The sequence below is a fragment of the Rhinolophus sinicus genome, chromosome 4 (assembly GCF_057876585.1).
Source record: "Rhinolophus sinicus isolate RSI-liver-muscle chromosome 4, RSI-T2T, whole genome shotgun sequence".
In the NCBI taxonomy this organism is placed as follows: domain Eukaryota; kingdom Metazoa; phylum Chordata; class Mammalia; order Chiroptera; family Rhinolophidae; genus Rhinolophus; species Rhinolophus sinicus.
The window spans coordinates 96,936,378-96,957,279 of record NC_142504.1 but is presented as its reverse complement, the minus strand read 5'-3'; the positions used below and the strand labels follow the sequence as shown (position 1 = coordinate 96,957,279).

The 20,902-nt window shown below is 42.0% G+C and overlaps 1 protein-coding gene, 1 long non-coding RNA gene and 1 other non-coding gene across 4 annotated transcripts in view; 1 reads left to right on the top strand and 2 right to left on the bottom strand.

The window, feature by feature from the left end:
* The window catches only part of KATNAL2 (katanin catalytic subunit A1 like 2), a 65,489-nt gene that overhangs the window by 20,285 nt on the left and 24,302 nt on the right, over positions 1-20,902 (bottom strand). The window contains exons 2-9 of one of the 2 annotated variants that reach the window (XM_019739666.3): positions 17,695-17,765; positions 14,422-14,588; positions 13,040-13,082; positions 8,600-8,717; positions 7,335-7,433; positions 5,063-5,161; positions 4,775-4,852; positions 1,621-1,719 (exon numbers count right to left, since the gene is read on the bottom strand). In XM_019739666.3, coding sequence (XP_019595225.3) covers positions 1,621-1,719; positions 4,775-4,852; positions 5,063-5,161; positions 7,335-7,433; positions 8,600-8,717; positions 13,040-13,082; positions 14,422-14,588; positions 17,695-17,765 — 774 coding nt within the window. The remainder of the gene's footprint in view (positions 1-1,620; positions 1,720-4,774; positions 4,853-5,062; positions 5,162-7,334; positions 7,434-8,599; positions 8,718-13,039; positions 13,083-14,421; positions 14,589-17,694; positions 17,766-20,902) is intronic. The other variant, XM_074340020.2, reaches the window with a different exon arrangement.
* LOC141573145 (uncharacterized) lies at positions 79-13,082 on the top strand. The gene is made up of 3 exons (XR_012498755.2): positions 79-278; positions 2,215-2,284; positions 11,572-13,082. It is a non-coding gene; the product is annotated as an uncharacterized LOC141573145 (long non-coding RNA).
* On the bottom strand, positions 3,956-4,063 carry LOC141567066 (U6 spliceosomal RNA). The gene has a single exon (XR_012489462.1). It is a non-coding gene; the product is annotated as a U6 spliceosomal RNA (small nuclear RNA).

Below are 20,902 nucleotides of genomic sequence, written 5' to 3'. Positions count from 1 at the left end.
GACACTGGCTCCAAATGGGATATGCATGAACCTCAGTGAATCTCTCCCTTTAGTTCAAACTCAAGCAGTCTGGAGGGTGGGTGGGATTGGTAGAGAACAGCCAGAGGGAAGATAAAACTGTATCTAGCTATTAGTTTCTCGCTGACGCTAATGACAAAACTTCTATGTCACCCCATATAGAGCTTATACGACCATGGAGATAACACATCCAGAGAGTTGCCGTGAGATGTTCTATCCTTTCCAGACGTCTTAGACTATCGAGCCACTCAGAAGAAATGGTGAGTAAACTTCTACTCATTCTGAGTACACAATTAATATATTTCTTATTCCCATGTCTGAACACAGGAAACAATAAGGGGAAAACAAAATCTAAAGTTATTCATTTTGTCTCATTAGAATACAAGCATCCAAAAATCAGGGGCTGCCTGGGCTCGGTGGTAAAATTAAATAGGTTATTCAATAAAAATAAATTTGTTATCCTGACTTCAGGAGATTACAGAAAACGACCACAAATTATTTGCAGCTCCTTCCACCACGAGGCAGAGTGTATTTCTCCACCACTTGAATCTGAACTTGGCCTTGTGATTTTGGCCAATGGGACATTAGCAAATAGAAGAAAAGGCTTGAAAATATCAGACTAGCAAATATGAGGAATCTAAGGAAAGATGTGGGAGATGCTCACAGATGGGGACCTGCCCTTTCTTGCTTCTGTCTGGGAACTCTCTACCCCTATGTGAACGAGACTGGGCTTACCTGCTGGAGGATGAGGGGCACGTGGAGAGAGGCCTCAGCTGTCCTGCTTCTCCCAACTTTCCCAGCCTCTCCATCTTTTACAGCGACCCTGGCTGATGCCCCAGACGTGTGAATGAGGCCGGCCAATATCATATAAAAAAAGAGATGAGCCGGCCCCGCCGAGCCCAACCCTAACTGCCTGCCCACGGAATTGCCAACAAATAAATCTTGGTTGTTTCAAAGCCACTACATTTGTGGGGTGTTCTGTTATACAGCAAAAGCTATGTGATACACTGACCTTCTCATCACCACATTTGTAAACCGACCACGGAGAGAGTCTTATTTTTCTGTTTTTCTTCCAGTTTAGGGAGCCACTTTGCACAAAGACTTGTCAGGAGTCAGCGATGAGTGCAACATGCTGGCCTTACTAGCCAGTGCCCTGGAAGGGGCTGTCTAGTCTTTACAACCAGCCAAAAGCAAAGCCCTAGATGATGGATGTTTTTTTGGGGGGATGGTATATATGAAAACGAAGTGAGTGGCCATCTCCTACAGGAGCTATTGAGACTATATTTTTACAGAGACAGGCTAATTTGCATCAATCTATAGGAACTGACAAATCATATATCCTACAGAGTCTTTGATCTTAAATTACCACTGAGAGCAGACACCTGCCTTGAACCTACCTGTAACATGATTTCAAACTGCCTAGAATGGACTGGGCCTTGGTACGTACTCCAGTACTGAGGAAGTATTGCAACACGGGCAAAAAGTTAACTTGTGGGCAGAAAATTTTCCTGGGCTTCTCTCCCTGATGCACCGGCGTATGACATACAGCTTGTCCAATGGATAATGAACAGAAATAACCCCCATGAGGCTTCCCATCCTTACCCTTATAGGATACACAACAGCTTCTTTGACTAACTGCTTGGCTGTATCGAGTCCAATAATGTCATTCCACTTTATGTTTGGATTATGGAGATAAATGTCCTGCAATGCACATTTGATCATTTTGTTAAAACTAATGTTTTCCTCCACAGCTGTAATAAACACAGAAGCTGCAGAATACTTGACTTACACTAGGACATAAAGTGCTGGTGATAAAAATTTTTCATGTTAGATATATGTATATATGCACGTTGTAATTTCGGGTTGGTTCACCAAAGGAATGTCGTTAGAATAGTCAGTGATTCTCCCTGAAGAAGATATTGATAATATAACATGATATTTTTAGGGGGGGGGGGAGAAGATCCTGACGATGGACTATACCTGTCTTCAGTCAATAGCAAACCAGGCTGATTTACAACCGTAATTAAAGAAGCTACAGCATATGCCTTCAAATTACATTAGCTTTTACTGTGAAACATACTTCGTAGTCGGTGCCTGGCCGGCCTCTGTCTTGCTCCTTGATCTCACAAACACTTTCTTAATTTGTTACATAAAAGAGATAATGCTCCTCTAAAACCAATTTCTCTTTTTCCCTAGTGATCGCTCCCTACTTCCATCAAGAGCAATTGCTTCTACAAAATTCAAGGAAGCCAACAACCAAGCAAAAGTGAGTTTTCCCCTCTCATAGTAGAGCCCTGTAGCAACCGTCTAGGCCAATCAATTAAGATAGCTTTTGCTGATAACTCATTTACAGTTTCCAAACTTCAATTTCACCAGACGCCTCAGAACAGTCACTCAGGGGCTTTTCTCAGTAGGAGCTGTTTTGGGCCAACTGAATATCTAGAATATCTAGAGTGTTACATCAACAAATGAAACAAAAACCCCACCTCTTTTGCAAAATCATTCTGATGACTACAGAACAATCTGGAGTCTATTTTTATAGTTATTTAATTTTTAAATAAGTAATGCATGCATGAGTTCAAAAATATAAAAATATATTTTAACAGCGCTGGGGAAATGTTATGCTCCCACTCCTGTCCTTCATCCTTCCAGTTCACTTCACCACAGGTGACGACTTTTACAAGAGACACTATGTACACCAGTGATTTTGGTCGTGCCTAATATGCATTGATCCAGTCCTGGATGGGATGACAGAGAAAGGACTCAGCCTGCCAAGATCTTGGGAGAACCCACCATCTCTTTAAAGCCTGGATCTGCATGCCCACCAGCCATTCATGTACTTATTACCCCCCTTTCTTTGGAAATGCTTCACACACAGTGGGTGTTCATCTACCTTGGAATTCAGAACATCCACAGATAATAGCAGTATTTCTTGCCCTCTTCTAAAGCTGACATTGAGTTCCACATGGTAGTGTCTAATTTCCCAATAGGAAGTTTCTCTTGATAGCAGTCAAAAGACTTCAGTCAGCACTCAATAAGGCTGCCTCATGAGGTGGTGAGCTCCCCGTCACTGTAAGCATTCAAGCAGAGGCCGGATGACTACCTTCCATGGTACTGCAGAAAGGATTCCGGATGGAACCATTCCAGGCCACTTCCACTCGACAACTCTGTCATCACTAATCATGTTATTCTCTTGCAAAAACAGTAATGAGACTATAGCTTTCTGTGGTCATAAGTAGTTTTCTCTGCTCTCTTTCACATCCCAGTTACCATAGCCTGGCTCAATCCATCATCCTCTCACTGGCAATCACTTCACAGCGGGTCTCCCTACCTCCATTTCTTTGATAGCCATCCACTATGGTGTCATTAAAACAAACTATCTAAAAGTACATTTGAAAAAAAAATTTTTAAATAAAGAAATAAAAGCACATTTGATTATCCCATTCTCGATGGACACCGGTGAAAGATTCCCCACCTCTTACAGACAGGTTCCCTGCCCTGGATCCTGTTCACAGCACCCTCACGCTGGCCTCCCTTTCTCACTCTGTTTTCTAGCACTCCTTGCGTTCTACATGGCTGACTAGAAACACTGCACAAGCGATACAATTTCACAGATATGTACCTTAGCCCACAATGCCCCCCAGTCTCAGTCTTCTACTCTTTTTCATGTATCTATTTCCTATGTATCTTCTTCCCTAGCACTTTCCCCACTCTGTGACACAAAACACCTCTCTTTCCTGCTCTCAAAGTGCACCTCATCTGTGGGATGAGACCCTCGTGGGCAATGGCTGGGTCGATTCGTTCACCTTAGTGTTTCCTGCCCCCAGAACCCACCTGACACATAATAGACATGCAGTGAACAACTACTGCACTGAACAGAGACAGCTGGGGAACCCTGAGCTACCTCAGTCACTGCGCATTTTTTTGGCATCTTTTTTTTATTGTGGAACACTTGCCTCACGAATTTGCATGTCCTCCTTGCACAGGGGCCATGCTAATCTCTGTATCGTTCCCGTTTTAGTATATGTGCTGCCGAAGTGAGCACTTTTTTTTTGCATCATTTTAAATATCTGCCTGAGTCTGCCTCAGTTTCAGTCCTTCAGGAAATAAGAGATCCCTGGAAATTGGAAAAGTCTCCTATACTCAGGCATCTCTCCTATTCCCAAGGAGCTTGCCCAAAGTCACACAGCTACAAAGAGGAGGATGTAAGCATCAAATCCAGGTCAAAGGATTCCAGAGCCTATGTCGTTAGCCAAAAGACTCCCCTGCCTTTAGATTCTAGGGGGCAATCTTTAAAAATCAGTAGTCTGGATGGGAAGCGTTTTCCTGCTCATCTTGTTTTGCATGGAAATTTCCACTTATGAAATCATCAGACTCCCCACATCTCTATTGCTATGCTTTGACTATTTAAACAAGAGGCAGACGTGCTCTTTCCTTCTCTAAGAGGCTTTCTTTCCTTAACTCTTGGCTCTGCTCTAAAACCTTTCACCTGTCCTTTTCTTTCTAAGTCTTTTTCTCTTTTGGTTCTCTTGGCCTCTATAGTGAGATGGTGGGCTTTTTATATTGTAATGTTATGATTCTATAATTTATTTATCATGCATTATTATGCCTCTACACAATATGAGTGCCTTTGCAAGTGGGGGCCCGTTATAAATAAATGATCACATTTATTGTTATTAATAAAAGAAGCAGCCCGCAATGCTTCAGCAGCCCCAATCCGCCTCCGTAAATTTGTGAATTCAACATCAGATCTTACCCGGCTCACCACGGCTGCCAGTTCTCGCATCTCACTGTTCATGCCAATAAGTGCACTCAAAGGTTTCAGCAGTCGTTCCTGATGATGGGAACAGAAAGCCTCACGTTATATAATATTGCTTCGTAACTTAGGAAGAAAAACAGGGCACAGATCTCGGTGACATAAACCATAGCAGTGGCTATGACCTTCGACCTCATCTCAAGCTTTCCCTGGACTCAAAATTACGTTTCTAAAATTCCTCTGGACTTTGGCAGTTCGCAAGATGAATGTCACATCTTAGCCACTTACTGAGGGGTCTGGGTTACAGTCGAAGCTGTTCAAGCCAAGTTCGCTGGTGGCTCCTTTGATAGCATCTGTAAGCAGCCCTCGGAAGTCGATGATTGGGCCCTGGAAGGGAGTAATAGTTATTTACACCATGAAAACGTGAGGGAAGGCTCTCCTTCAGAGCTCAGCTTCATTAAACCAAGACACATTTATGTACCTTGGTGTGTAGAGCAAACATAAAGGGAAGCTTTAAAAAGAACCTGCACTAATAATGAATAAGGTCATTTCCTCAAGTTGAGGCGCTCCAGAAAGAAGTTGTCAAATTCTTCAGCGTGAAGTCGGTTCAAATAAAAATTCACAAGCATTTTTCAAGAACTGACACATACCATCTGCTTCGTTACCTGTCTAGTTCAGCTGTATTGTCTCTTCCCCTTGACACATTCCACACGCAGGAAGAACTCATTGCCACAGGAGGAATGGTAGTCCCTATTCACTGACTCTCGTGGATTTTCACCACTCAGTAGAGTGCCTGGCATGAAACAGGTGTGCAAGGTAGCTTGTAAGGATTCTTTCCAATTCTTATGCCCCTTCCGCTAGTCAGGAGTGGTGTCCTGGCTTCACAGATGTAGAAGTAAAGCCAGAGGAGTTATGTGATCGGTCCAGGTCCACACAGCCCACAAGTGATGTCAGGCCAGGATTCACACCTAGATAGCTTTCCCCCATCGTCCTTCCAATGCCACCTTGCCTCCCCAATAAACAGAAGGGAAAGATAAGGATGCATGCAAAAAAATAACAATAACTGTAGCCAGCATTAGTGAGTGTTTATTATGTGCTGGTACAATACTAAGACCCTCCATTAAAGCAGCCCTATGATTACTTCCATTTTTAAATTAATTAATTAATTAATTATTTTGGTGGAAAGAAAAGCAGGTTTATTTTAAAATGCCAGCATTAAGGGAAGACAGTGGACTCGATGTCACAAAGACTGCCTTGATTATTTCCGGTTTATAGATGAGACAAAAGAGGCTTGGAGAGATTAAACAACTTGCCCGTGGGGCTTGGGGATCCTGAAGGTGGGGATCCTGAAGACACATTTTGGAGATCAGCCCCTGGCCATACACCCTCGTTCAATTTAGGAACCTTTTAAAGGCTAGGGAGAAAACCATCTACGTTTTACCCTGAGGACATTTCTGCTAGAAAAAGAATTTATAACCAGACTCTTTCAAAGATTGGGTGCTGGGTTAAATAGTCCCTTCCTTGTGACCTGATCAGAAACATCCATTCATATGAACTTGAGACATTCATGTTCATGAGAGAAACTAATGCCACAGAATTTCAGGCACAAAAGTGACTGAAACCATGACGAAAGCAGGGAAGATGAACAGGGAAATATTTCTCCAAGGGAGGCACTGATTTGAATGGTATCATCTCCCGCAATTTTTCATATAATGGAGGCCCTCAAAACGAGCCAGTTCAGGACAATGAGACAGCTCCCTTGATTTCCAAGGAGATGTTTCTAGCTTCCCTTCCAAACACACACAATCCAGAGTTCTGTCTGGCTGAGAAGAGCTGGCTGGAGGACAGGCAGCAGTTCTGGAGTTTGAGAACTTGATCAAAGAAAGACGACTTTTACAGAAATATAACCCTGACGTTTCAAGAGAAACATGTTGGTGTTGATGCTGGTTTTCATGTCCAAGGAAGGGTTTAACTCTCTTTTTTACCCATATCCACCCAATCCGGGTCTTTTCTGTTTAAGAAACTTATTTACGAATCAGGGCATGAGGTTCATTATGAAAGGGGTAGAAATATCTACCAAGGACAAGATCAACTCTCTATCAACTGAGGTTTCATGCTTTACAGGAAATTACGTTCAAGCTGGAGCCATAATTCCAAGGAGAAGGGTGACACCACTAATCAACGACCACTAAGAGGGGGGAAAGAATAAGTATGAGGCCACAACTCCTTAAATAATGCAGAACAGTCATGCCTATCATTTGAATCACAGATGTTTAAGGAAAAGAACATTAGGAGCCATCTCCTCCAAACCCCTCAATTTACAAATGAGGAAAGAGCTCCTTAGAGATGGGGCAGCAGCAAGGCCATTCATACAGAAAGAAGATTCAGAACAGAGCGCCAGGGTCCTAATCCGTATTCAAGCAGCTCTTCACCTCACAGCCAGCCTTTGATCGCCAGTGGGAACTTCCCCTGTTTGACAAAAATAACATTTTTCCATTTTCGTTTTTAAAAAGAGAAAGGATTTTCCCCTTTCAGGATTAGGTTCATGAGTTCCACCTACTCTATGTGGACGGACACTTTCTTCTCTGCTGCCTTTGTTGATTCCTGAGATGCTTAAGCCATAGTCAGCGCTGTCCAGGCTGGTGTTATCGACGACCTCCTGGAAAAAGAGGAAGCCGAGGAGTCAGCTGTGGAAAGCGACTTAAGAGATGCTGGTTGCAACTGTCTATTCCATCATCCCACATCAAAGGCTGGAGGTCAGTTCTGTAAATGGGAAACCCCAAGTGTAATCCGGCCACTTCTATGCAGTTCCAACAAGAAGAATTAACCACTGCCTGTGCCATGTGGAAGGGGCTGGCCCTGGAAGCCATGGGCTTGAAGCAGCTTTTCCAGTGGAGGAAATAGTTGTGCCTCAACCCATCCGGTCTCCCTGGCTTGCCTTTCCTCTTGTGACCAGAGGTGTTTGGCGCCAGGGTGGCTGAATTTGGAAAGGCAGCAGAGTCAAGCAGCTGCTGTGGGATTTATCCTGCTGCATCAACACCTCCCTTCCACCCGGGTCAGACTGCAATGGCCAGACCATCCAACCTCCTTGACGGTGAGAGATGCCTTTTGACCAACTGAGTTTCCTGATTTTTTTTTCTATCCCGCCAGACATCTTTCATGTTAATTCTTTCCATTCTTTTCCACACTTTCTCTTGATTCTCTTTTCTGTGAAGCCTGGTATGTTTTATCCTAAACCAGGAGGTGTGACGCACAGATCTCCTGAGTCAGGAGCTGTCGGTTGCACCTGCCTCCTGGACTCTCTCTTCTGCTGCCCATCTCCTCCCCCAGAAAGTCCAGTGTGGAGGTCTGGGGAGGGGACGGACTGCACGCACTTTGGAGAAACCCCACGGGAGACTGAGGCCCAGCCACACCTGACACTATCCCGGGCCTTCATTTAGGAACCCAGGGATGTGCTTCAGGACAGGAAGACCTGCTGCCTGTAGTTGCCTCAAACGGGAGGATTGACTCTGCAGCAACCAGGGCCTCCTGCTCTGACTGGGCCTAGGGCTCACCTGTCGATGCCCGTAGCCCAGCGCTCAGATCAGGGGAAAGGCTGCGGGAGGAAGGAGCCCTGCTGCTCCAATTAAGAAATGTTAGCGAGACTAAGGATTTGCCTGTGTTTTTTAATCCAGTGAACTGGAAGAAAATCTATAGTTTAACAAAATCGCACAGCAATTTAAAAAACATAGGTCCTCAAAAATAAAATAAGTAAATGTGACTGTTTTCTTGGGGCTGTTTCTCAGCCACTTGCGATTTTACCCACGTGAAGCAAAGCTGTCTGACCTGTTTGGGATGCTCCTTGTGGAGGTGTTTGGCTTCCCCTGGTTTCCCCGCCGTGGTTTTGGACTGTGGCCTCTGATGACTGATCTTGGGAAGGTTTTGATAACTGTGGCTCATCACCCTAGGGGAGGAAACAAAGACTTTTGAAGGAAATTATTCTAACCACTTAGTTTGAGGTAACGAAACAACTCGTGGAGCACGAGAGTGCTTGACAGGCAGGCGGGTGCTCCAGAATAGAGCCCTTCTATCCTCACCATCCTCCATCCCGTCTACCCTTGGGTTCCTCCAAGACCCGGCTAGAGAGCCCACCTCCACCTGCAGGCCCCAACTCACGCTCTGCATTTTCCCTTCACACCCCTTGGCTTCAGCCCTTCTGCAAATCGCTTTATTTTTCCCAAGAACACATTGCTTTACAACCATCCTTCCATTGTTTCTTCCCACCTTTTTTAAAGAGCAGCAGTCCGACCAGGGGAAAGGTATGGGGTTGGGGGAAAGGGGAAGGAAGGAGTCCTCTGTTCAAATTAATGAGCCTTAGGACGTCTAGGGATTTTTTCCATAGTTTTAATCCAGTGTGTTGGGTGTACCCTGCCTACTTAAACAAACTTCCCATTGTGCTGTGTACAAGAAACGTCAAAAAGGGCTTATGAAAGAAAAGCAAGCTTACCTCATCTGTTGTCACAGATCATTCATATTTGTAAAACAAATTTGCATCAAATATTATGTACTTCAGGCAAAACAAATTGAAAGGGCTGGAAGTCAGAATAGTGGCTAACTCTGGAGGAGATGGGGGATCTGACTAAGAAGGGAGCCTGATGGTGGGCAAGGGGGGGAATTATGAGTAAATACGCATTTGACTGTATGTACGAGGTGTGACAATTAAGTTCGTGAACTTGGTGCAGTGATGTTGCTAACCTTTTTTGATATCAGAGGGATTATTCATTATGAATTTGTACCAACTGGACAAACAGTTAACCAGGTTTACTATTTGGAAGTGCTGAAAAGGCTGCACGAAAAAGTTAGATGAAAATGACCTGAACTTTTCACCAACATTTCATGGCTCTTGCATCATGACAATGCACCAGCTCACACGGCACTGTCTGTGAGGGAGTTTTTAGCCAGTAAACAAATAACTGTATTGGAACATCCTCCCTACTCACCTGATCTGGCCCCAATGACGTCTTTCTTTACCCAAAGATAAGGGAAATATTGAAAGGAAGACATTGTGATGACATTTAGGACATAAAGGGGAATACAACGACAGCTCTGATGGCCATTCCAGAAAAAGAGTTGCAAAATTGCTTTGAAGGGTGCACTAGGCGCGGGTGTTGGCGCATAGCTTTCTAAGCGGAGTGCTTTGAAGGTGACTGTAGTGATATTCAGCAATGAGGTGTGTAGCACTTTTTCTAGGATGAGTTCATGAACTTAATTGATCGACCTTGTATATTACACATCAATACAAAGGTAAAATAAATTTGTTCCTTGCATTCTCATAATTAGACATAAAATTCAGTATTGGAATATTTTTAGATAGGGGATGAAATCCAGAGAGAGGCAGGACATGTTTGGGGGCGGAACACAAATGCCCACCTCAGCTGTTTGCTTCTCTCTGTTCTCTTGTCCTTACATGTGAGATACATTTGCAGGGGGTATTTTTAGAAGCTTTTCTCCCCATGTTCTAAGGGGTCTCAGAGAACTGCCATTTCAACTCAATTTCTTTGTGGGAAGAAAAAGGTGTTCATGTCTAGTATAAATGCGTAGCTATTTGGCCAGCACCCACCGCACCAACAATACACCAACGTCCACACATGGTGACCCCAGCGTTGGGCCCATTGGGATGAATGTCATGAGAGGTGGACAACTGCCAGTTTCTCAGGGCATCTGTTTTTCATCAGTAAATTCGAAAGAAGACTATCTGTCCCTCAGGCCTTTTGCTGGCACAACAATGAAATAGCCGTGAAATGAATACCTTGCATTTTACAAGTGTGGACCCTTTTGAACAGCATTGATTTAAATGGAGATAGATAGATAGATAGATAGATAGATAGATAGATAGATAGATAGATAGATAGATAGATAGATGTATAGCTATATCTGCCTCAACATCCTTGCGGGACTGTCAGGGAACTAACTGGGAGTCTATTTCAGCTCCTCAGTGGAGGGAACTGACTCACAGATTTGCTTCAACAGGACCAAAGACAAGTACACCAAATGTGCAAATCAATGCAATTCATTTCTAATTGGCTCTAACGATTGTAAAATTCATCCTAATACGAAACCAAATTCACCCCCCTCTCACTTGAGTTACCAGTCCTAGGGGTGCCCCGTGTAATTCTGAAGAGAAGGTCCAGTCCCTCTTTGGAGAGTGAAGACTGCTATTGTGCTGTTCTGGGATCATCCCCACCCCGTCTTCTGTGTTTCAAGCTCATATCCCCAGTCGCTCCAGTCATTGCTCAGATTATCTGGCTCCAAGAGTCTGACGTGTCCTGGCCACCTTTTCTTTCTTCACTGTCTTCTGACCAGAATAGAGTCGCCTCCTACTTTCTGGACACTGTTTCTATTGATGGGACCCATGGCCACATTAGGAATCACGGCACGTGTTGACTCACTACTGCATCTGCATTTCCCTCTGATTTCTAGGTCTCTGACTTTGTAATCAGGGAAGCTGTTTGTTGTGAACTTTTGGATAGAGCTGAAACCTTATTTCATTAAGTTTCATCTTGTTACTTTGGGCACATTTCCCAAATTGTCGAGATCTTTAGGCATCCTAATTCTGTCATCCATCACATTAAAGAACCTTTCCTCCTTTGGGTCAGTTGCAGATCTCTAAACTGGGAGCTTGCTCTCTGGTGTGAGACGCAAAGAAGTAGAAAAGGCACTTTCATCTGCTAATAGCCAGTCTCATGACCCAACCTCTCATTTCAGTATCTGTCTTTGAATATAAAATTGTAAACAAACACCATTCATTACTTTCCTAGTTATGCTTCCTGACTGCTGCCATTTGCTGCCCATCCTTTGTGCTTGCCGGGTCCAAACATCTACTCAGAGAGGAACTGAAGAAACCCTAAGCTGTCAAGCTCTGTCTGAGGGAAGCAAAGCACTCCACCAACATTCGCTCACAGAATGTTCTGCCAGGTAAGGAATGCTGAGGAAATTCCAAGCATGAATGTGTGGCTGAAAAATCATCAGAATCCAAATGCATTAGAAGGTGGCCTCTTACAATGCTCTTCACTGTTTCTATTCGCAAGCAGTTATTCATTACCAGAGTCTGACTAGCTTTATGGAAGCTATAAATAAATGAATAACACTTTGGTCAAAACAATAAATCTGTTCCTAAAGAAGAGCGCAAAGCAAAGATATCCTCAGGCAGAGTATTATTGTTAGTATTAGCATGAAGCATTCATGGGCTCTATGGCCATTTTATAAGCAATGTGAGCCAAACAGCCCTGTGAGGTGTCTGTCCTTTCCTTCTTAGGCTGCAGACAAAGGACTGGAGTCACAAGTGCAGGGAACGTAGTGGGGCACGTGGAACTCACACCTCCCGAGGGCCTAATGAGTTGCTTATGATCACAATCTAAGTTTTCCTCTTTTCAAGTGCATTCTAAGACTTGAAGAAATTGTGTTCAATGACTCAATGTTTGTGTGGCCCCTGCTGGAGCCCTCCTTCAACCTTCCCCTGAGACTTGGGCTTTATTATAATAGTAAGAATATACAGGCCTTGATTCCCCAAAGCTATGCCATGCTGGGGAGCTGCGCCCTTGTTCTCCTGGCCGTTTCTGAACAGACTCTGACAATAGGGGTATGGGCCAGGAGTGGGAAGAGAGGAATGGGAGGACACTGAGGCAAGAGTGGAGGGCCTGTGTCTGCCCAGAATGGCCAAGGGACAGCCGGGCTCCAATCAGATGCTATGAGTCCCACATGAGATTTGGATTTGAGAAGCTAGAGAAAGGAATATAAGATGAGTGTGAGAAAAGGAGAAAAGAAAAACCTGATTATCTTCAGGCAGGTCAGGACATGGGATCGGGGAGTGCACAGAGAAACTGAGGTATGATTCAAAGAGGGAAAATATTCCTTGGGTGCTCACTATGGGCTGGGAACTCACTATGTGTCCGAAATTTGCTCCAAGCTTGTAAGTAGCAGAGCCTGGAATTGAACCTGGGTCTTTTAATCTCTGAGGGCCATACTTTTCATACCATGTAGCCTAGAAAGATAGATCACCCATGGGTGCCATTATCTGCAGTAAAACCAGAAAAACTGACAGACATTGGCTCACATTTTAGATATCTGTAACAAGAGGGGAATGCATGGCTGGGCCCACCAAGGTTCCATAACCACAGTTTGGTATTGCTGGTAGATAGTCATGGAGCCACACTGGAGAATCTTCTGGAAAGGGTCCCACAAACTCCTAGAGTTGAGTTGATCAAGATGAATTACCATTCACTTTACCTTCTGGTCTTCCCTCCACTTCTTGGTGGTAAATTATTTTCTGCTGTGGTAAGACAGATAATGGGAGGAAAAAGAAAGAGTATAATTTTTAAGAGAAAGTGATTGTTCAGGTATGTTTATCCTTTTACATTGTTCTTAAAATTTGTGCTACAGCCTTTTGGAATCCAAAGATTCTAAACTCTCATCTAGAGAGAAGTGAGATTACCAGCGAAAATGAAGAACCCCAGGCTTCCCAAACATTTCCATGTAGAGAAAGACCCCAAAGGCTTCAGACATTAAACCTGTGGAAGACCATGTACCTAGTGGCAACTCCAATATGGGCTAGCTTTATTAGGTTTTCATGCACTTGACACCATTTTGCTGTGGTCTGTGAGAAACTATGAGTGTATGAGTCTGGCAGGGAACTTATACCGGTTGTACTCTGCCAGTTTACCTTCAAATAAAGACGTTGTATCCAATATCCCAGAAGAATGTGATTCCATGCTAGATTGGCGCTAGCAATCTGGACATCAGATCACATCAATAATAGTCCTGGTGGCCCAGCAGGTAGGAGTCAGTGCTTTCTCTGCCAAGACCCAGATCCGACAACCAGCCAAGGACCCTCAGCTCTGAACCTTGCATTGGAAGGGAGCTCAGATGAAACACCCCTCTCTCGGACCCCTTTCAGCTCTGAGATTCGGCCCTGGCTATTTTTAGTTGACGTTCCTCTTGGTTTCCTGGTCCCCACATGAAATGTTAAAGCCTGTGGCTTAACAAGTGCCTTATAAACAGGACAATGATCTCCCTTGGTTTATAATTACTTCCCCCACTTACAGAGTTCTAAGTCAATGTTACTACAAAACATAGGGCCCTCGCTTCAGAGCTTTCCTCCAGCCAGCCTCCTTGACTGCTAACCTATCCTGGGTCTTTGCATTATATTGATCATTATCTGGATTGATGGCTTTCAAAAGCATTTCATTATCTATACATGAGCTATTAGCTTCACCAATACTCATTTTCATGTTATTTTCAAGATAGATAATAGGTCTTCCTAACAAGAAAGAGTCTTCTGTCATTTATCCTCTTCTAACAGCTCTTTCCATCTCTAAAGCAATGAAAGTAATGCAGGTCTTCTAAAAAGTACCTGGGATACACTGGGGTTTGTCTTTCGTTGTCCTAAAACAGACATTCCTCAAACAAATGCCAACATGACTAAAAGGACGCCCATGTCCAGAGAATCATGTTTAAATTGTCTGCCTTGGATCTAAGAGAAGCTACATGATCTTTCTGGCCTATTCTTTCAGTACAGCGTAAGGGGTACCATCAATCTGGGAATATAATGAGGAAGAAACACTCATCTTAAAGATGAGATAAAGTTTTATTTCTAGAAAATAGCTATGTACCTGTGTCTGATGCCTTTTTGACAATTTTGGGGTATTTCTGAAATTTTATAAAATAATAGCTCTCATATTCCATCAAAATAGTTTCAAGATCAACGTTGTCACAAACTTCAAAGCGTCGTAACCCCAGTTGAGTTTCTTGCTCCAAAGCATGGGCTGCATCGATGTATCTGGCCATTTCACAGAAGAAAAAAAAAAATTAACTCTGGGAAAAAGGAATAAAAGCAAACAGGTATGAAAACTCCAAGAGACTCAATACAACGAATAAGCTTTTATCAAATAGTACACTGAAAACCAGAATATATGCGATCTTCCTAGAAAGTATAGAGCCTCATATACGTTAAATATAGACAAATACTATCTTTCAAAGCGATTGCCTCTGGAAGCTACATACTCATTCTAATGATGTCATCAGTGTTCAAAGCATTTTTGGAAGTGCTTAAAAGTCAAATAAGTCATCAAAGAAAATGTCTCATTGTTAGCCAAAAATAGGTATTTGCCCAACATGATTACTTTTTTATTTACCAGTATTCATTTTAGGTAACATTTGGCAGTTGATAAAACCTAAGTTCAGCTCCAACAGGCAAGATTTACCCTCATTGAGGCAATTCAAAAGAATATGTCAGGAGCTCTGAAGGAAATTGCAATATTTTAGTCAATATCATTGAGGAAATTTAGTGTAAGAAGATGTCATCTGGGGTGGCCAGATGGCTCACATGGTTAGAGTGTGAGCTCTTAACAACAAGGTTGCTAGTTCGATTCCCACATGGGACAGTGAGCTGTGCCCTCCACAACTAGATTGAAAGAACAACAACTTGACTTGGAGCTGAGGGGCCCTGGAAAAACACACTGTTCCCCAATAAAAAATAAAAAAATAAAAAAGACGTCATCTAATTGGGTGTATTATTTCTGGTAATTTTTTCACCTGTCACATATTACATTACTTCTGTATGTAAATAGCATCTTCTTCATAGATTTTTCACTGTCATTTTTAACTTGCTCATTTGTAAAACTATCTGACTTAAGTGGTTTTAGCAATAAAAACAAGGGCCTTGCCTCCCAATCCTTTGAATGTAGGAAGATTTTCCAGCTCTTAATTCTAAGTTCTGTACTTCTTTTTTAAAAGCAAGGACTCTCTCCTAGAAAATGTCCATATGTGTAAATAGGCACAAATTAGCATACAATTTCAGGGGCTCATCCCAGGAGCTCAGATAAAGAGTTCCTGCTGCAGGAACTCTTTCCATTTGGCTCAAATCTGGAAAGGTAGAAGGAGAAAATTTTCTCTTTTTAGTATGCTCTCTTCTCTACCTCAGATTCAGGCCAGTTGGAAGACTGAACTTTCTTAAAGGAGTTTGCCGTGATTATTTCCAATGATCTTGCTAATTTTAAAGTACTTGCAAATGTCAATTGACTATAGTCAGTCAGCTTCTATACTTATTGATGGCTACCAGGCTCCTACACTATGTTTTAATCCCCATTTTCCTGAGAGAAAAACTAAATCCATTTTTTATTAATAACTTTTGTTTAGCATGAAATGACACAAGCCAATTGAAGAAAAAAACTAGAAAATATAGTCATAAGAAAATTACACCTCTCAGAGATAATGACTGTTAACATTTTCTCTTCTTTCCAAACATTTTTAATCACTAAATACACATATACTTACATATGTGCACTTGTGAAGCAAGACAAAAGTGGAAGATGGGAACATACACTATGGGTTGCTTGTAGTTTTCACTGATATCGCATTATGGTGAACTCTTTCCAGGATCATAGAATTTTGACTTAAAAAAACTTATAATAGATGATGGCAGGTCCCATATTTCCTAAATTAATTGGTCAGGGGAACAAAACTGCTTCCGTGTATTCCTGTTACACTGTTTGAACTTGAATGAGGTCTGAACTTAATAGGGTTGGCAGGACAAGCCTCCAGACGTTCTTAGCCAACAGAGTGACAGGCAGGACTTCAGGAAGAGGACTGAACAGTAAGGAGCACGACGCAGCAGGAGAGGTGGGGAGCCGCTTAATGGGCACTCAGGCTCAAGGAGCTGCATGGCTGTGCTGTAAGAACCGCGTCCATGACCCTCCACTGCCTGATCTCACCAATTCTCCCTCACGCATTCGAACTCTGGTCTGTTTCCCTAATTGTTCCAATTATGCCAGGCCCCTTCTCTCTCTGTGCCCCTGCCTAGAATATCCTCAGCCATCACATCTGTCTATCCGTGTTCTATACATCTTTCAAGACCGGCTCACAGTGCCTTCCCTACAAAGCTTTCTCTGATTGTTTATTCTAGTCCACAGTAATCCTCTTTACGGAATTCGTAAGATTTTGTTACAGGCAGGTCTATTTTTCTGACAATGATATGTCCTTAAAAATACCTATGCTACAGTTCACTTTTCATCTTGATAATCCACCCATAAGACCCTTTCCCAGCAGGTCTCAGGGAAACTATCAACTCTTATGTAGAATTTTCATTGATTTGAGAGGCAAGGGGCCATCTCGTGGCAGAAAGGGGGAAATGCATGCTTTGTTAATAGTAAACTCTTTCCTTACATGCCACATTTCCTCACCTGCCAGTTACAGAATAAGCATTGCACAGAAAAGAGAATTGAGCATAGGTTGTCCAGGAAAATGCAATACCTTTATTTTGAAAGGAGAAAAATTGAGGATGAAAAACATTATCTCTGTATACAGCCAGCTGTGGGACTTTGGGAACCTCATTTGAAAGGCCTATGCTATCTTCAAACCTGAACGGGAAAAGGAGGGTATCCCATGAACTGGGTAGCTTTGTTACTAAAGCTTTCGCGTGCATAATGTGAAAAATATCTAGCTATACGGGGCCGTAAAATTGTGTATCTAGGTTGGTGGGGGCAGGGCAAGGACAGGTACAGCACCAGGGGTTTTTAGGGCAGTGACCCTATTGTGTGTGATGCTACAGTGACAGATATGTGACATGCATTTGTCAAAACTCCCAGGACTGGACAACACAAGACTGAACCCTGATATAAACTGTGGACTTTAGCTAATAACGACATACCAATATTAGTTCAACAATTTTCACAAATGTAGGATGTTTAATTTTAGGGGAGGCTAGGCTGAGCGGGGTGATTGCCGGCATATAGGAATACTCTGTACTTTCTGCTCAATTTTTCTGTAAATATAAAACTGCTCTAAAAAATAAAGTCTATTAATTGTTTTCAAAAGGGCATATCTGGAAAAGTAGAGGTCAGAGAAAGAGAGGAATCACTTCTGTAAAGATTTGTCATGTAACATACCCTTCTTGTGTTAAATAATGCAAAATCAAAATAAGGAGATTTTTTCTTCGTGCTTCTGTCCTCATCTCGCACTGTGAACAAAAAGGAAGATTTAGATGAGACAACAATGAGATATAACACTCTTTTTATAGCAATACAACCTTGAAGGTAAAGGTAACCTGTCAAAACCAAGAAGCGTGATTTAAAAGGTTGGAAGGCAGTTTGACATCTCTCAGGATATATAAAGTTGTTTTCCACTGTTGTTTTCTTCTTAGAGCTGCCTTCTCCATTGGAAACTCAAGGTTTTTAAACCATGATTTAAATTAGGATTACACTTTACTAGTTAACTTCTTACTGCCAAACTAATTGGCTTTTTATTGCTTATAACCATGAAGAAACAAATATACACTCCTATTTGGACCAGGTTAAGGAAAGTGATGATAAAAATAAACTCATGAGCCAGACATCAGCTCTGACGTCACAGGTGCTCACCTGCTGTTACATCTTAAGTTCACTCAGTACCACCCAGTCCTTGCACAAATGCAAAGATGAGTGCCAATAAACCACTCAGGGGTGACGACACAGCCAAGCGTTTAGAATAGAGTAGCAGAGGCCGTAAAAGGGAAATTCCTGCATAATAATGAACTTATTCAAACTGGATGATTTGTACATTTATTCACAGTGTTAATGTGTTACATTTAGTTATCTGGTATTTCAAAGTCCCCTAAAATGTATTCATAAAATACTTACTTTCAATAATCTTTATTTGAAAATAACTTACTTAATATCTTTATCTAAGGAGAACACAGGTGAGAACTGGATAAAAGCAAAAAGGGCCCCTGAGTGGCCCAAATTATGTCATAAAAATCTATGCGCAGACATCACACTTGTGACACATATAAAAATTCTTCAGGCATGCATTCCAAAGCTTTCTAAAAATTAATGTAATAAAATTAAAACATGCCTACAATTATTTAAAAATCAAATAATACGATAATTTTTTTATGTTGCTTTTTTATTGAATAATAGTAAAATATACATAACATAAAATTTGCCATTTTAACCATTTTTACGTGTACAGTTTAGGGAGCGTTAAATACATTCAAATTCTTTGCAACCATCACTACATCCATCTTCAGGACTTTTTTGTCTTCCACAACTAAAACTCTGTATTCATTAAACAATAACTCCCAACCGCATTTCCCCAGCCCCTGGCAACCACCCTTCCACTTTTTGTCTCTGTGGATTTGCCTATGAGTCTAGCTACCTCACATAAGTAGACTCAAATACTCATAGTATTTGTCCTTTTGTGACAGCATAATGTCATCAGGGTTCATCCATGTTGTAGTATGTGTCAAAAAATGGTCCTTTTTAAGGCTGAAAATATCATACTGGAAATTTTTAAAGAAAAACAATAGTCTTCCACTCCACTACCCCACCCCACCCCTCACTCCCTAGAGGCAACAACCTTAATTACATTTGCTGTTTGTTCCGATATTTACCTCCATGTTTCTAAATCCAACACTGTTTCATGATACATGAACATGAGACATTAACTATTCACTTTCTGTTAGGGTAGAGGAGGGTGAAGCTGTTTCAGACGCTTCTCACCCTCCTCTCTCCTTATAGGCACATCAGTATTCGGTGATCAGATTATCATAACCATGTAAATAACGTCCTCCGCTGAGTCAAAAAGTACTATGGTTACGTTTCCATTTCTGTACATTTTTTTTTGTGGATGAATAATTGCCTCATTTTAAAAAGCTGGTTATTTTTCTATGTACCTATTGCTAATTTTCAAACGCCAACTCACCTCTAAAGGCCCCTCACATCACTTTCCACATCCTCAGATACATCAGATAACATCTCATTTGTGCTCCTCCCGCCCCCTCCCACTCCACTCCAGATTGCTGACCCTTAGGCAGCTGTGGGCGCTCATCCGGGATTTCCCTTTGAAACTTCCCTCCATTCCATCCCCTAGAAAATGGAATCTTCTCCTTCCCTGGTCACGTGTTTGGTTTAGTAGCACACACATCCTCTTGAGTAAAAGTACTTGGAGATAAATGTGGTTGAGAATTTGCATGCCTGAAAGTGTCTTTATTCTACTTTCAACTTGATAGTTTGAAAGGGCATAACATTGCCATTCTTAGTCCCAATCCTTCGCCTGCAATATGTCTTTTCTTCCCAGGAAGCTTTTAGGATCTTGTTTTTAACCCTGGTGTTCTGAAATTTCACAACTTCCTTGGTGCAAGTCTTTTTCCATTCCCTGTGCTGGCCATTGTCAAGATGGACGTTCCCATGCTTCCATTCTGGGATTATTTCTTGGATTATTTCTTAATAAATTCTCCCTTTTTCTCTGGTTTATTCTTAAGAATTTGTAATAATTGAATGGAGGATATTCCAGATTGATATTTTTAAGATTCTTTTTTTCCTATAGTATTCCATTTGTTTCTTTTTTCTATTTTCCTGGGCAATATTTTGGCCTTGTCTTAGAACCATTCTACAGAATTTATTTAGACAATAACATTTTTAATTTTCAAGAGTTTCTTCTTATTCTCTGATTATTCCTTTTTTTTTTTAAAGATTTATTCTTAAGATTTTTTTATTTTATTTTATTTTACTGGGGAATGTTGGGGAACAGTGTGTTTCTCCAGGGCCCATCAGCTCCAAGTCATTGTCCTTCAATCTAGTTGTGGAGGGTACAGCTCAGCTCCAAGTCCAGTCGCCACCCTCAACTTTTAGGTGCAGGGGGCGCAGCCCACCATCACATGCAGGAACTGAACCAGGCAACCTTGTTGTTGAGAGCTCGCGTTCCAACCAACTGAGCCATCTGGCCGCCCTTCTGGAAGCTCAGCGGCAGCTCATTGTTCTCAATCCAACCATGGAGCGTGCAGCACACTGGCCCATGTGGGCATGAAACCGGCAACTCTGCCATTCAGAGCTCGCGCTCCAACCAACCGAGCCATCCAGCTGCCCCCTGATCATTCCTTTTCCACAACATCTTGTTCTTGTTTTTTGAATGCACTATTCCCTTATAATTCGAAGTCATAATGAACAGGTTCAGTTATGTTCAATATTTGCTGTTTAAGTGGGTGGGTAAAATATGAACCTATTTTATAAAGAAATCCATCCAAAATGATTCAAATAAAGTGTTGTTGCTTAAGTGATAAAACTTTATTCAGATTGCTAGAAAACATAGCAAATAAAGTAATTTGTGTTTTAAAGAGCT